This window comes from Ochotona curzoniae, unplaced genomic scaffold (assembly GCF_017591425.1).
Source record: "Ochotona curzoniae isolate NIBS_2020 unplaced genomic scaffold, NIBS_Ocur_1.0 contig_523, whole genome shotgun sequence".
Lineage (NCBI taxonomy): Eukaryota > Metazoa > Chordata > Mammalia > Lagomorpha > Ochotonidae > Ochotona > Ochotona curzoniae.
In genome coordinates this window covers 1,083,610-1,095,835 of record NW_024466459.1, presented here as the reverse complement: position 1 = coordinate 1,095,835, position 12,226 = coordinate 1,083,610, and the positions used below count along the sequence as shown (strand labels likewise).

Genomic DNA, 12,226 nt, shown 5'->3' with positions numbered 1-12,226 from the left:
AATGACGTTAGAGGTCACAAGTCTGAAGCTTAAATGTGAATGAAAACGAAAAAGAAATGTTTTCTTAAAGAACAACAGGGCTCTCAATGAAACAGGCTCTCTCAACTAAGTGAGTCAAAGAGTGGAAATGACTGTAAACAACAACAACAACAACAACAACAAAAGGACCCACTATGGCCTTCAGAACATATTAGGCAACATTTTAAGTTTCCCTTCCTAATTATTTTGCATAAGCTAACACCAAAATTAATTTTTCCTGAGAATTTACTGTAAGGAAGCTAAAAACTGTCTTGAGTTAAATATCATGAAGCTGAATATTAGCCAAATAATCAAAAAGGAAAAACATTCTATGAATACTGCCCACATAATAAGTGAAGGAATTACTCTCCATAGAGGAAACAGCACACACAAAGCTTTGGGACTCAAGATCATGGAGTTAGTCCAGAGAAGTAAGTTTCATCATTTAACAGACCGTGAGAGGAATGGGCCACAGCACTCAAGCCTGGTAGCTAAGCTCTCCAGAAGCGCACCCACCTGCCGATGGGGGTGACCTGTGTCCTTGTTCTTCACAGTCTCATAGCCAGACACCCGGGGACGTCGGCTCATCTGGAGGGCCACCAGGTCCTTCATGATCGAGTTCAATGCCTCCTGTTCATCTGCAATGATGAAAGAGAGCACATGGGATAAGATGCTTAAATACAGACCAGCAGCGCATTGCCACAAATTACACATCTGATGCTCAGGCAGTTCTCCCCAGGTGAAACGACAGACTCTGTAATTATAACCACACGCAGACCATGCCTCCCAAAAGTAGATAATTGAGGTCAGGCTATGGCAACTTGAATTTTAATGAATTTTTAACAGTCTTCCACTCAGATTTCTGGCAGTAATATTCACTGGTTCATTGCAAGTAAGGGAGGCACTCAAATAGAGCAATTTGTCCAGTGCCAGAGAAACTCAACCAGGAAAAATAGGTGAAGCTGGATGAAAAGAACACAGCACGGTACAGTATGATACTTACTGAAAAAAAAAAAAAAAAAACCAAAAAACACCCGAATTCATAGAGCTGATTACAGGACAGACAGCGCAAGACTTATTCTTAAAACTTGAAGTATAGGAAAGAACACTTTAAAAAAGACCAACCAAAAATCTCAGGTGTAACTTCGAACAGAAGTTGCTTTACATAACTAGCCTTGGAATGCCTCCTCACACCAGCTCTTTACAAGTTCATAGGCTTTCCCACAGGAAAGTCAAAAGGCAGTTCCAGTGGTTTTCTTCCTTAACTGACCAAGTAATGCACTGTATCTACATTACGACATTACTTTCAATCACCTTTTTTTGAAATAGCACTGTAGGGCCCGGTGCCGTGGCCTAGCAGCTCAAGTCCTCGCCTTGAACATGCCAGGATCCCATATGGGCGCCAGTTCTAATCCCAGCAGTTCCACTTCCCATCCAGCTCCCTGCTTATGGCCTGGGAAAGCAGTAGACGATGGGCCAAAGCCTTGGGACCCTGCACCCGCGTGGGAGACCTGGAGGAAGTCTGGCGCAGCACCGGCCCTTGCGCTCACTTCGGGAGTGAACCATCGGACGGAAGATGTTCCTCTCTGTCTCGCCTCCTCTCCGTATATTAACTTTGCAATAAAAATAAATAAATCTTTAAAAAAAAATTTTTTTTTAAAGAACTAGCACTGTAGACGAGAGTTCTCATACGCTAGAGTAGCTCGAGTTCCTGATTTGGGAGTAAAGATAGGAGAGGGAGTAGAGATGACTTGGAAAACGTCATTTACAGACCTCCAAATATAACGAAATTAGAAGTTCTGCACAAGTGCTTTAGAAGCACCTTGTGCTTGCTCCAACTCCTGGGCTCACTCAAGTTTAATCCTGTTCCTATACACTTCACACGTGCTGTCGGAGAAGCCAGAGCACTTCAGGTGCCCACTGCCTTCACAGAAGGGAAAGAGCAGCAAGGCCCAGAAGTTTTCCACAGGCTCAGGGAAGTGGGCCTCGGGACCAATCCAATGCCAGGCACTGTGTTAGGTTGATGCAGTGGATCACAAGAGTCCAACTGCTACAGCACATGGCCATTTCTGGGGGCACTTACGAGCATCAGCCAACCAGGCCCAGGCAGATGGTCGAGTGGCCTTGCCAAGAGGGGCAGTGAAGTGTACCACAGGGGGGCCTGCTCCCACTTCTCTGACCGTCCTGCCTCACACACCAGCCAGGGGGCAGGGGTGGGCGGAGGACTAAGCAAATGGGCACACGAGACCCAGGGATTCACTACACAGCAATTTCCAGTTTATGGGTACAAAATTTTCTTAGAGATCTTTGCCCTTTCAAGTAGCATTCAGAGGTTGAAAATACATACAACTGTTGATCTGGAAGGAACACAAGGGAAGGGGTGAGTTGTTATACTTGCTTTGGTGACAACTGAGCACTTGCAGACATGGGGCACAACTTAGAGACTCACCCACAGAAGGGACCTGCCTCTTCTCTTTTATGTCCCTTGGTATATTCTAATACCCCACAGAAAGGAACGAAAAGCAGGAAATACAAGAAGTACAATTACTCTAGTTACTTCTCCCCTTCTCCTTGGTGCCCTGCACGCCCTGTGATATAGAAAAGGAAGAGAACAAATGCCTAGAAGGAGGTTTCCATCTGTTCATCTGTTTCACCTGCAAGGCGAGGACTTCAGCCACTGTGCTAACACGCCAGGCCCCATACAAGTTTCTTAAAGGGAACTTGTTTGGCATCTTGTTTTTTAACTTTACAACCAAGAATTTAAGAAATGAAAGCATTAGGGCTTAATGTGTCTGAGAAACACTAGGTCATCGTATTGGGCCCTAAGTGCTTCTTTTAGGCATTCCTTTCTGGATTCAAACTGAATTATCACTACTGCTACAGTATAGCATGCCTTAAAAAGGATAAAAACGGGACCTGGCACAACAGTTCATGGCTAAATGCTCACAATGCAAGCACTGGGATTCCCGTATGGGCGCTTGTTCATGTTCCTGCTGCTCCACTTCTCTTCCAGCTCCCTACTTATAACCTGGGAAAGCAGAGGAGGATGGCCCAAAGTCTTGGGACCCTGCACCCATGAAGGAAGAAGCTCCTGGCTCCTGGCTTCAGACTAGCTCAACTCTGGCCATTTTGGCCATTTGGGGAGTGAATCAAGGGACCGAAGATCTTTCCCTTTGTTTCTTATTTGCTCCCAAATCCTGAGAACCCTGTGCCCACATGGGAGACCTGGAAGAGGCTTCTGGCTTCAGATCAGCCCAACTTCAGTTGTTGTGGCTATTTAAGTTAATGAAACAGCTGATGGAAGATCTTCCTGTCTCTCTCTGTAGTATGTCTATCCAATAAAAACGAATACCTCTTAAAAAAAACAAACAAGAAAAACAAAAGCAAACAAATACAACTTTAAAAACAAAGAGAAACTTCTTAGAGTACATCATTCAAGAATGTAAACTTTGAATGAAAAAGGTGGAGCAGTGGACACAGGCTCTGTGTTGTAAAAGGAGAATAGGGCAGCACATGGTGCTGTAGCAGAACAGAACCAACCGGACGATGACAACACAAAATCTCGGAGAACGGAACCAAAGGACATTGGGAGGGTGACATCATCCTCAGATGGGTCAAGTCGGCAGCATTTCAGAACTATCCAGGCCACCTGGACAGAACCCTCGGAATAAGTACACACTGAGACTCTGGGTTGATATGAGGTGGCGGTTCCTCATCCCTGGGTACTGGGTTGTGTGCTAAGTCATGAGTGGTTTTCCCCCTTACCCCGCCCCCCAGGAACAACAAGAAGAAATAGCAAATTTGGAAGCAATGAATTCACCCAATTTTCCCCTAAACCTTGATCCTCCCCACCCTGATCAACCATGTAATCATCATTAAAGAAATAAAATTAAAAACACGTATATAAACTTTGGAGTCATTAAGCAAGCCTTGGGCAAATTACTTATTCTCAGGCAGCACAGTGCAGTGCTGCAGAAAGCTAATCCTCCACATAGTAGCATAGCAGCACATGGCCACTGGTTCCTGTCCCAGCTCTTATACTTCCCATCCATCTCTGTGCTTATAGACCATGAAAGCAGTGACAGATGGCCCAAATCCTAAGGTCCTGCACCTGTATGGGATGCCTGGAAGAAGCTCCTGGCTTGTGGCTTCAGATCAGCTCTGTTCTGGCCGTGGCGGTCACTCGGGGAGTGAACTAGCAGATGTAAGACCTCTCTGAAAATCTGCCTTTCAAATAAAATAAACCAATCTTAAAACACACACACACACACTCTCTCTCTCTCTCTTCTTTTTTTAATTGGAAAGTCAGATTTACAAAGACAAAGATCTTCCATCCATTGGTTCACTCCTCCAGTGACCACAATGGCTGGAGCCGAGCTGATCTGGGGCCAGGAGCAAGGAGCTTCTTCCAGGTCTCTCACATGGGTTCAGGATCCCAAGTCTTTGGGACACCCTCTACTGCTTTCCCAGGCCACAAGCAGGGGGCTGGAAGGGAAGTGGAACAGCCCAGACAGGACCCAGCACTCATATGGGACCCCAGTACATGCAAGGCAAGGACTTTAGCTACCAGGCTACTGTGCCAGGCCCACTTATTCTTTTAAATCTCAATTTCCTCATCTGTAAAATACAAATAACAAATGTATTTTTCACAGAGCTGCTATGAGTTGAAAATAAAACTAAGAAATTATTTCTCATGGGGCCAGTGTTGTGGTGTTCTGCGTAAAGCTGCTGCCTGTAAAACCTATATTCCATACGGGTGCTGGCTTGTGTTCCACTGTTACACTTCCATTCCAGCTCCCCAAGGGCCTGCGAAGAGCAGTGGAAGATGGACAAGTGCTTGGGACCCTGCCACACACATGGAAGACCTGGATGAAGCTCCTAGCACATGGCTTTGGCCTTACTGCTGCTGCAGCTTTTTGGGGAGTGAACCAGTGTGTGTGTATGTCTGTAACTCAAATAAAATAAATCTAAAAAAATATTCCTTGGGCCCGGTGCCGTGGCCTAGCGGCTAAAGTCCTCACCTTGAACATGCCAGGATCCTATATGGGCGCCAGTTCTAATCCCGGCAGCTCCACTTCCCATCCAGCTCCCTGCTTGTGGCCTGGGAAAGCAGTCGAGGACGGCCCAAAGCCTTGGGACCCTGCACCCATGTGGGAGACCTGGAGGAAGTTCCTGGCTCCTGACTCCAGATTGGTGCAGCACCAGTCGTTGCAGTCATTTGGGGAGTGAATCATCAGACAGAAGATCTTCCTCTCTATCTCTCCTCTTTGTATATCTGACTTTCCAATAAATAAATCTTTTAAAAAATATATTTCTTTTTTTTTTTACCAATTTTTTTAAAAGGCCCAAAAAAAATTTATTTCTTAAGATACCTAATACATAGTAATGCTAAAAAATATTGGCTATTATTATCATTGATGGAAAAAGTCAATGGAAAAAGACTGAAGGCCACTAACATACTCTACTACTTAATTTTATGCATGAATTTTTACTAATGATTAACCACTTATGAATACTTCTCACATATTATACATTAGAAAGTTTTAAAAGATGCTTCAAGGTGTTTAAGCTCTGGAGTAAAAGGATAAGCAACAAGGCTGATAGAGTGGCACAGGAAGCCAATCTTCCACCTGTGACACCCTGGTGCATGTCCCAGCTGCTCCACTTCCCTTCCAGCTCCCTTCTCAGGGCAGGGAAGGCAACAAGAGACACCTGACCCATGTGGGAGACCCACAAGAAGTTCCTGAGTTCCAGATTCAGATCAACTCAGCTCTGGCCGTTGCGGCCATTTGGGTAGTCAACCAGCAGATGCAAGATGTTCTCTCTGTAAAATCTGCCTGTCATATAAAAATATAAGTAAATATTTCTAAAAAGATAAACAGAATAGAGCTTATACATAAAAAAGACTGGAAAATATATAAACCAAAGTACATAACCACAAATGTATAAAACATTTTTAATTATTTTATTTGAAAAGCTGAGCCACTGGGCCCGGCGCGGTGGCGCAAGTCGTTAAGGTCCTCGCCTTGCACGCCCAGGATCCCATATGGGCGCCGATTCTATCCCGGCAGCCCCGCTTCCCTTCCAGCTCCCTGCCTGTGGCCCAGGAAAGCAGTCGAGGACGGCCCAAAGTTTTGGGTCCCTGCACCCATGTGGGAGACCCGGAAGAGGCTCCTGGCTTCGGATCGGCATAGCACCGGCCGTTGCGCTCACTTGGGGAGTGAATCATCGGACGAAAGATCTTCCTCTCTGTCTCTCCTCTCAGTATATCCGCCTTTCCAATAAAAATAAAATAATAAAAATAAATCTTTATAAAAAAAGAAAGAAGTTCCTTGATGAAAAACCCAGAAAAATTGCCACAAGATCCTTGACCTCTAGTAAACAGTGTCATCTTGCAAGATGTCTTCGCTATGCCACACATTCTCTTCTTGCTATAGATGCAAATCCCCAGACTCGTATTTTAACCTTCGTTTCCATTTAATTAATGATGCTTTTTCATCTTGCAAGGGTCTACCAGGCCCTGCCAGATACCTGCACACACAGGACAGCCTTGCTTCAGATTATTCCTGTGTCAGATTTTACTTTCTTTTCATGGCTTTTCACATACTTTCATTTAAAAAATATATTTATTTATTTTTATTCGAAAGGCAGATTCAGAAAGATCTTCCCTCTGTTGGTTCACTCCCTAGTGGCTGCAACGGCTGGAGCTGAGCCAACCCAAAGCCAGGAGCCTGGCGCTTCATCCGGGATTCCCACGTGGTAGAGGGTCACAAGGTTTTGGGCCATCCTTCACTACTCTCCCAGGCCACAAGCAGGGACCTACAGGCAGCCAGGACTCAAACTGGCACCCTTATGGGATCCTGGCACATGCAGGGTGAGGACTTTAGCCACTAGCCTGCGGCACCAGGCTCAGCTTTTCACATGCTTTCACTGCCTCTTCCCTGTCCACATCCTAGCAAATGTCAACTTACAACATATGTAACACAGCCTGGATGTCACGTCACAAGAAACTTTCCTTTCAAGAACACAGTTAAACCTTTTCTATAGCTCAAAGTAAAATTTTATGTTTATTTTTCTGTTTCTAGGATATATAGTATAGGCATTTAGTGTTAATTAATGGTTCCAAATTTAAAATTACATATTTACACAGTAACCCATAGCTTCCTCATAAGAATCAACATACTTTGGTTTGATGAAATTAACTAAAGGATTTGAGGCTATGCGATTGGATTTGCCGACTCCGATTCTACAGAATGAACTGTCCCTCCTGTGTACTTTCACATACTTTTGACACAGTATTCTCTGCTGTGCTTATTTGCCTCTATGACTCTGGTTACTCACCTGTCAGGAGAATGTGGGCACACTGTTTTATATCGCATATGAATCATAGGAAACAAATAAAGAATAAATGGACAGCTTACATAAAAGCAAGAAAACGACTTCTTTCTCTTTATATATTTCGCTAAGTGATGTTCAGTTGGAAATATGTCTAAAATTTAGTTTCTTAAATATCTAACTTTTATTTTTAAAAAATATCAGAAATATGGGCCCGGCACAATGGCTCAGTGGCTAAATCCTTGCCTTCCATGTGCTGGAATCCCATATGGGCATCAGTTCGTGTCCCAGCTGCTCTACTTCCCTTCCAGTTTCTTGCTTATGGACCAGAAAAGCAGTAAATAATGGCCCAAAACCTTGGGACCTTCTTGCTCATGTAGGAGACCTGGAAAAATCTCCTGGCTCCTGGCTTTGAATCAGCTCAGCTTTCGCCATTGCGGCCACTTGGGGAATAAACCAGCAGATAGAAGATCTTTCTACCTCTCTTTCCCTCTGTAAACCTGCCTTTCCAATAAAACTAAATGAATCTTTAAAACACAAACATCAGAAATATAATCATATCATGCTGATTTGTTAAACTGGGATCCTAGTTTCAATCAAAGCAATTGCTAAGCATTCAGAGTCTACTCAGGTGGTGGAATTCTGGCCATACTGACCGAGTCTAACAGGGAGCTCCCAACACCTTGAAACCCTAAAGGGTAAATTGTGATCATGACTTCAAGCCAGGCTACCAAATCAGAACCAGGCCCTCCTTTACCCTGTCCTCGCTTTGATACAGTTTCCTGCAATATTCCCAAGTTGTTACAAATTATTGTTTTAGTAATATATCCAGCTAAATTTCAAGTGGCAGTTACCAAAAAAAAAAAAAAAAAAAATATATCAAGCAAGCACTAGCAAACTAGTTTCAGGTATTAGTAACATCATTTGCCACTATATTTACTAAAACTGAGACAGAATTCTAGTGCAACAAAGAGAAAATAACCAGTCAATCCTCGTTTTCAAAACAGCCACATGGTATTAAAGCCAAAAGAATATTCGCTATTGTTTATAAAGGGTAAGGTCATTTCCATTAGAAATTCACTAGGGGGCCTGGCACAATAGCGTAGTGGTTAAAGTCCTCGCCTTGCATGCACCGGGATCCCATATGGTCGCCGGTTCTAATCCTGGCGGCCCCGCTTCCCATCCAGCTTCCTGCCTGTGGCCCGGGAAAGCAGTCGAGGACGGCCCAAAGCCTTGGGATCCTGCACCTGTGTGGGAGACCCGGAAGAGTTCATGGCTCCTGGCTTCAGACTGGCTCAGCTCCAGCCATTGCGGACACCTGGGGAGTGAATCATCGGACAGAAGATTTTCCTCTCTCTCCTCTCTGTATATCCGCCTTTCCAATAAAAATTTTAAAATCTTAAAAAAAAAAAAGAAAAGAAATTAACTGGGGCTAACAGCTAATTAAAACAACAAAAAAACCCTGACCTGCTTTTAAAACAGACCAGGCTGCCCGACAGGCTTTCAGTCTTGGGCTTGGAACAGCTCAGGCAACATGAGTACTGATCAAAGAACCCGAGAGGAGGGAGTACTGGGATCTTAGTCCTTTTCACACTGGGCTGGAGTTTAACTAGTATGGCCGAAATGTTAGGAAATCTACATTTCTCTGAGTTCATTCAGAAGGATAGCAGCTACAGCAAAACAACTACTTTGGGAATCTCAATTTTTATGATTTGCATCACCAAACTGGAAACTAGTATTTCACTAGTATCTCAGAGGCGTGTGCTGTGTGCGCATACGAATGTATGCACGTTTATCCTTGCATCCTCACTGAGTCCAACACAGATCAAAGAGCCAAGTATCTGAGAGAATTCAGAACCTGCTCTGATCCTGTGTCAGGGTCATCTGTGATACAGGAAGAGGATGGTGTATGAGGGAAGTGCTGAAGCAAGCCCAGGAAGGGATTCTTTTTATTATTATTATTAAGATTTATTCATTTTTTTTGGAAAGTCAGATTTATAGAGAGAAAGAGAAGAAAGGTCTTCCATCCACTGGTACTCCCCAGGTGGCCACAGCAGCCAGAGCTGAGTTGATTAGAAGCCAAAAGCCAGCAACTTCTTCCTAGTCTCCCATGCAGGTGCAGGGTCCCAAAGCTTCAGGCCATCCTCCGCTGCGTCCTCGGGCCACAAGCAGGGAGCTGGATGAGAAGTGAGGGAGCTAGGACAGGAACCGGCGCCCATATGAACCTGGCGCATGCAAGGCAAGTACTTCGCCACTTGGCTACCAGGCCAGGCCCCAGGCAGGGATTCCTAAGCTAGATTTCCTAACATACTGCAGCCGTCACACAAGTTAATTTCCCCATCTCCCTATCTGCTTCTTTATGTAAACTGAACAACAAGGATCAAGGGAAAATACAGATTCTGGTCCTTTTCTTTTGGTGGTCACCCTGCTATACATTCACTCCCCTCACTGTCTCTCCACATACTCACACACTTCAACTTTTTGAAGAATGTCCTAAAATGACAGGCTCACCTCTACTTCTGTGTTACATGACGAGATGTAGCCAATATAACATATCCTGGATCCCCTGGTCTTCCAGTCAGAGAAATGACCCCTTCTAGTCTTTCACGCCACCCCCTTTGGGAATGAAGGCTGCCACCACAGGACCAAACGGCACACTCACTAGGAAGACTGTGGCAACACAGGTTCCTAACTCAGTTCAAAGACGATGGCTCAAATTCTGCAACACAAGGGAAACTGAAGCGAACAAGAATAAAAGAGAACAGGAATTCTGGGTCCTATTTACAGTAAACGTGCAGTGTGTTAAATTGGATCCTTAGACAGCAGGCCTTTCCTGGGGTCCCTTTAAGCCAAGTTCCCTAGGGCTTCTGCAGAAGACTAGGAGTGACCCCTGCGCACAAGTCCTTCCCATAACCTGTCAAGGACGGCCGGAAACGCAACAAGGCAACTCATCCACAGCCAAGGTGTGCAGCTGGGTCACAAAAGCACCTGTGGCACCTGTGGCGGGCCTGACAGGGCACTTCCACTTGACTGCCATCCAAGATAACTTGACCTTGCCACAGGGCACAGCAAATCCTAGCTGAAGCACCTCGGGGCTTTATGAACGCTGACATGTCCCCTTTTATTATCTAGGACAGGAGAAATCGCTTTGCAAAACTTGCTGTTGAGGTCAACAGTACCACAGCGCCTGTCCCGACAGAAGCAAAGTCGGTTGCGGTTTTTCAAAGATCTTTTGCTTCTAAATCTAGTCCAACAGCCATCTGTGATGGTTCCGACGCAGCGTGTGCAAGGCATTAACATTAGAAGCTTTTCTTAGATTACATCTTCACGGCAGAAATTGTAAATACTGACAAAAAGGAAGTGATTTCGTAGAGATTCTTTTGTGCAGCGAGTGTTTCTTTCGCTGTTACATAATTTCAGGGATACCGCAAGATAAAGATAACAGCTGTGAGACACTGCCGCCGGACTGCTGCCCGCCCCTCGCGCCCCCCCAAAAAGCAGGCTGTGAACTGCAGCGGGCAGCGCCCCGACCACCGCGAGCCCCGGGCTCGGGGCGTGCAGCTCGCAGCCCCGCGTGCACCCCACGCCCTGCCCCCGCGCGGCTCCCGAGCAAGCCCCGGGAACTCTCACAGGCCGGCCAGTGTGAGCGAAGGGAAGGAAATGACACAGGCAGGAAAAAAAAGCAAATCAGGGGAAAGACACAGCGGCAGCTGGGCCTGCAGCAGCCTCCAGCCCGGGCCCCACGCCGCGCTCCCGCTCCCCCGCCCTCGGGCTCGCGCGCGGGCTCGCGGGGGCCCCGGAGCGGGCGGTCCCGCCGGGCAAGGGGGGCTGCCGGGGCCCGCCGCCGCTTCCCCGGGACGCGGCCCGGCAGGCGGGAGGCCGTGCCGGCCGGCGGCGCTCAGCTCCCGGGGCCCGGCGGGCTGTCCATGCCTGTCAGGCGGCGGCCCGGGGTCCTCCTCCCCCTCAGCCCGGGGCGGGGCATCGCGAGGCAGCGCGGGCACAGGCCGGGGCGGTGGCGACACTCACCCATGGTGGCGACGGCGGCGGCGGCGGCTTCAGATCCCAGAGTGTCACCTCCGCAGCCGGAGCTGCATGCCGGGGGCCCGGGCGGCGGGGACGGCAGCGGGCCTGGCTCCGCGCGGGGGGCGCGGGCTGCGCTCGGGGCCCCCGCCGCCTGCCCAGGCTCCGGCTCCGGCTCCGCCCGCGACCGGGGACTGTGGCATGGGCAGGGTGGCCCGCTACATCCCCGGCGCTCCCGGGCTCGGCCCAGCCCGGCCTCGGCGGCGCCGCTCGGCCAGTCCACCCGCCAAGTCCCTCAGTCCCGCAGTCGCTCCGTCCGGCCACCGTTCTCCACCTCAGGAACGCTCCGAAAAACAAACCGCTGGTCGCGCAGCTCGCCCCCCTGCTTGTCACTCATACCGGCAGTCGCCAATCGCCAGCGCCAGCTGGATCTTCGCGCCGCCCCGACTCGCCTCACCAGCCAATCACGAGAAGGAAATCGGCAGCCCCCGCCATCGCCCCCCTCCGGCTCTCTCCCAACACCCTAACTCTCGGCCGCCAGCGAATCATCAGCGCCACACGAAGAGCCAATCCCGCCCACTCTTGAGGAAAGCCAATGGCCGAAGCTAAGGCGGCTTCCGAGGCCGGCCTAGCGCCTGCCAATCACCGAGGCAGCACCAATCAAAGAAGGCGACTCTGAGCACTCGGCTCTGCGCATCTCTCGCTGGCGGCCTCGCCCTCGCTCCCTGGGAGGTGCGGGTCGCTCCAATCACAGTTCGGGGGCGAGGCTCCGCCCACACTCCCACCTCCCGTCAGTCAGCCGGGGCGCCGCCGGCGCGCGGGCTGGCGCGCTTCCCTACCGGCTCCCGGAGGA

The 12,226-nt window shown here is 48.2% G+C and overlaps 1 protein-coding gene across 4 annotated transcripts in view; it reads right to left on the bottom strand.

Annotated features, from left to right (window-relative positions):
• Nucleotides 1–11,739, bottom strand: part of MAP3K3 (mitogen-activated protein kinase kinase kinase 3) — a 67,865-nt gene extending 56,126 nt beyond the window's left edge. For all 4 annotated transcript variants that reach the window (XM_040989475.1, XM_040989476.1, XM_040989477.1 and 1 more), the window contains exons 1-2: nt 11,380–11,739; nt 535–656 (exon numbers count right to left, since the gene is read on the bottom strand). In XM_040989475.1, coding sequence (XP_040845409.1) covers nt 535–656; nt 11,380–11,383 — 126 coding nt within the window. In that variant the 5' untranslated portion in view covers nt 11,384–11,739. The remainder of the gene's footprint in view (nt 1–534; nt 657–11,379) is intronic.
• Nucleotides 11,740–12,226: the final 487 nt, after the last annotated feature.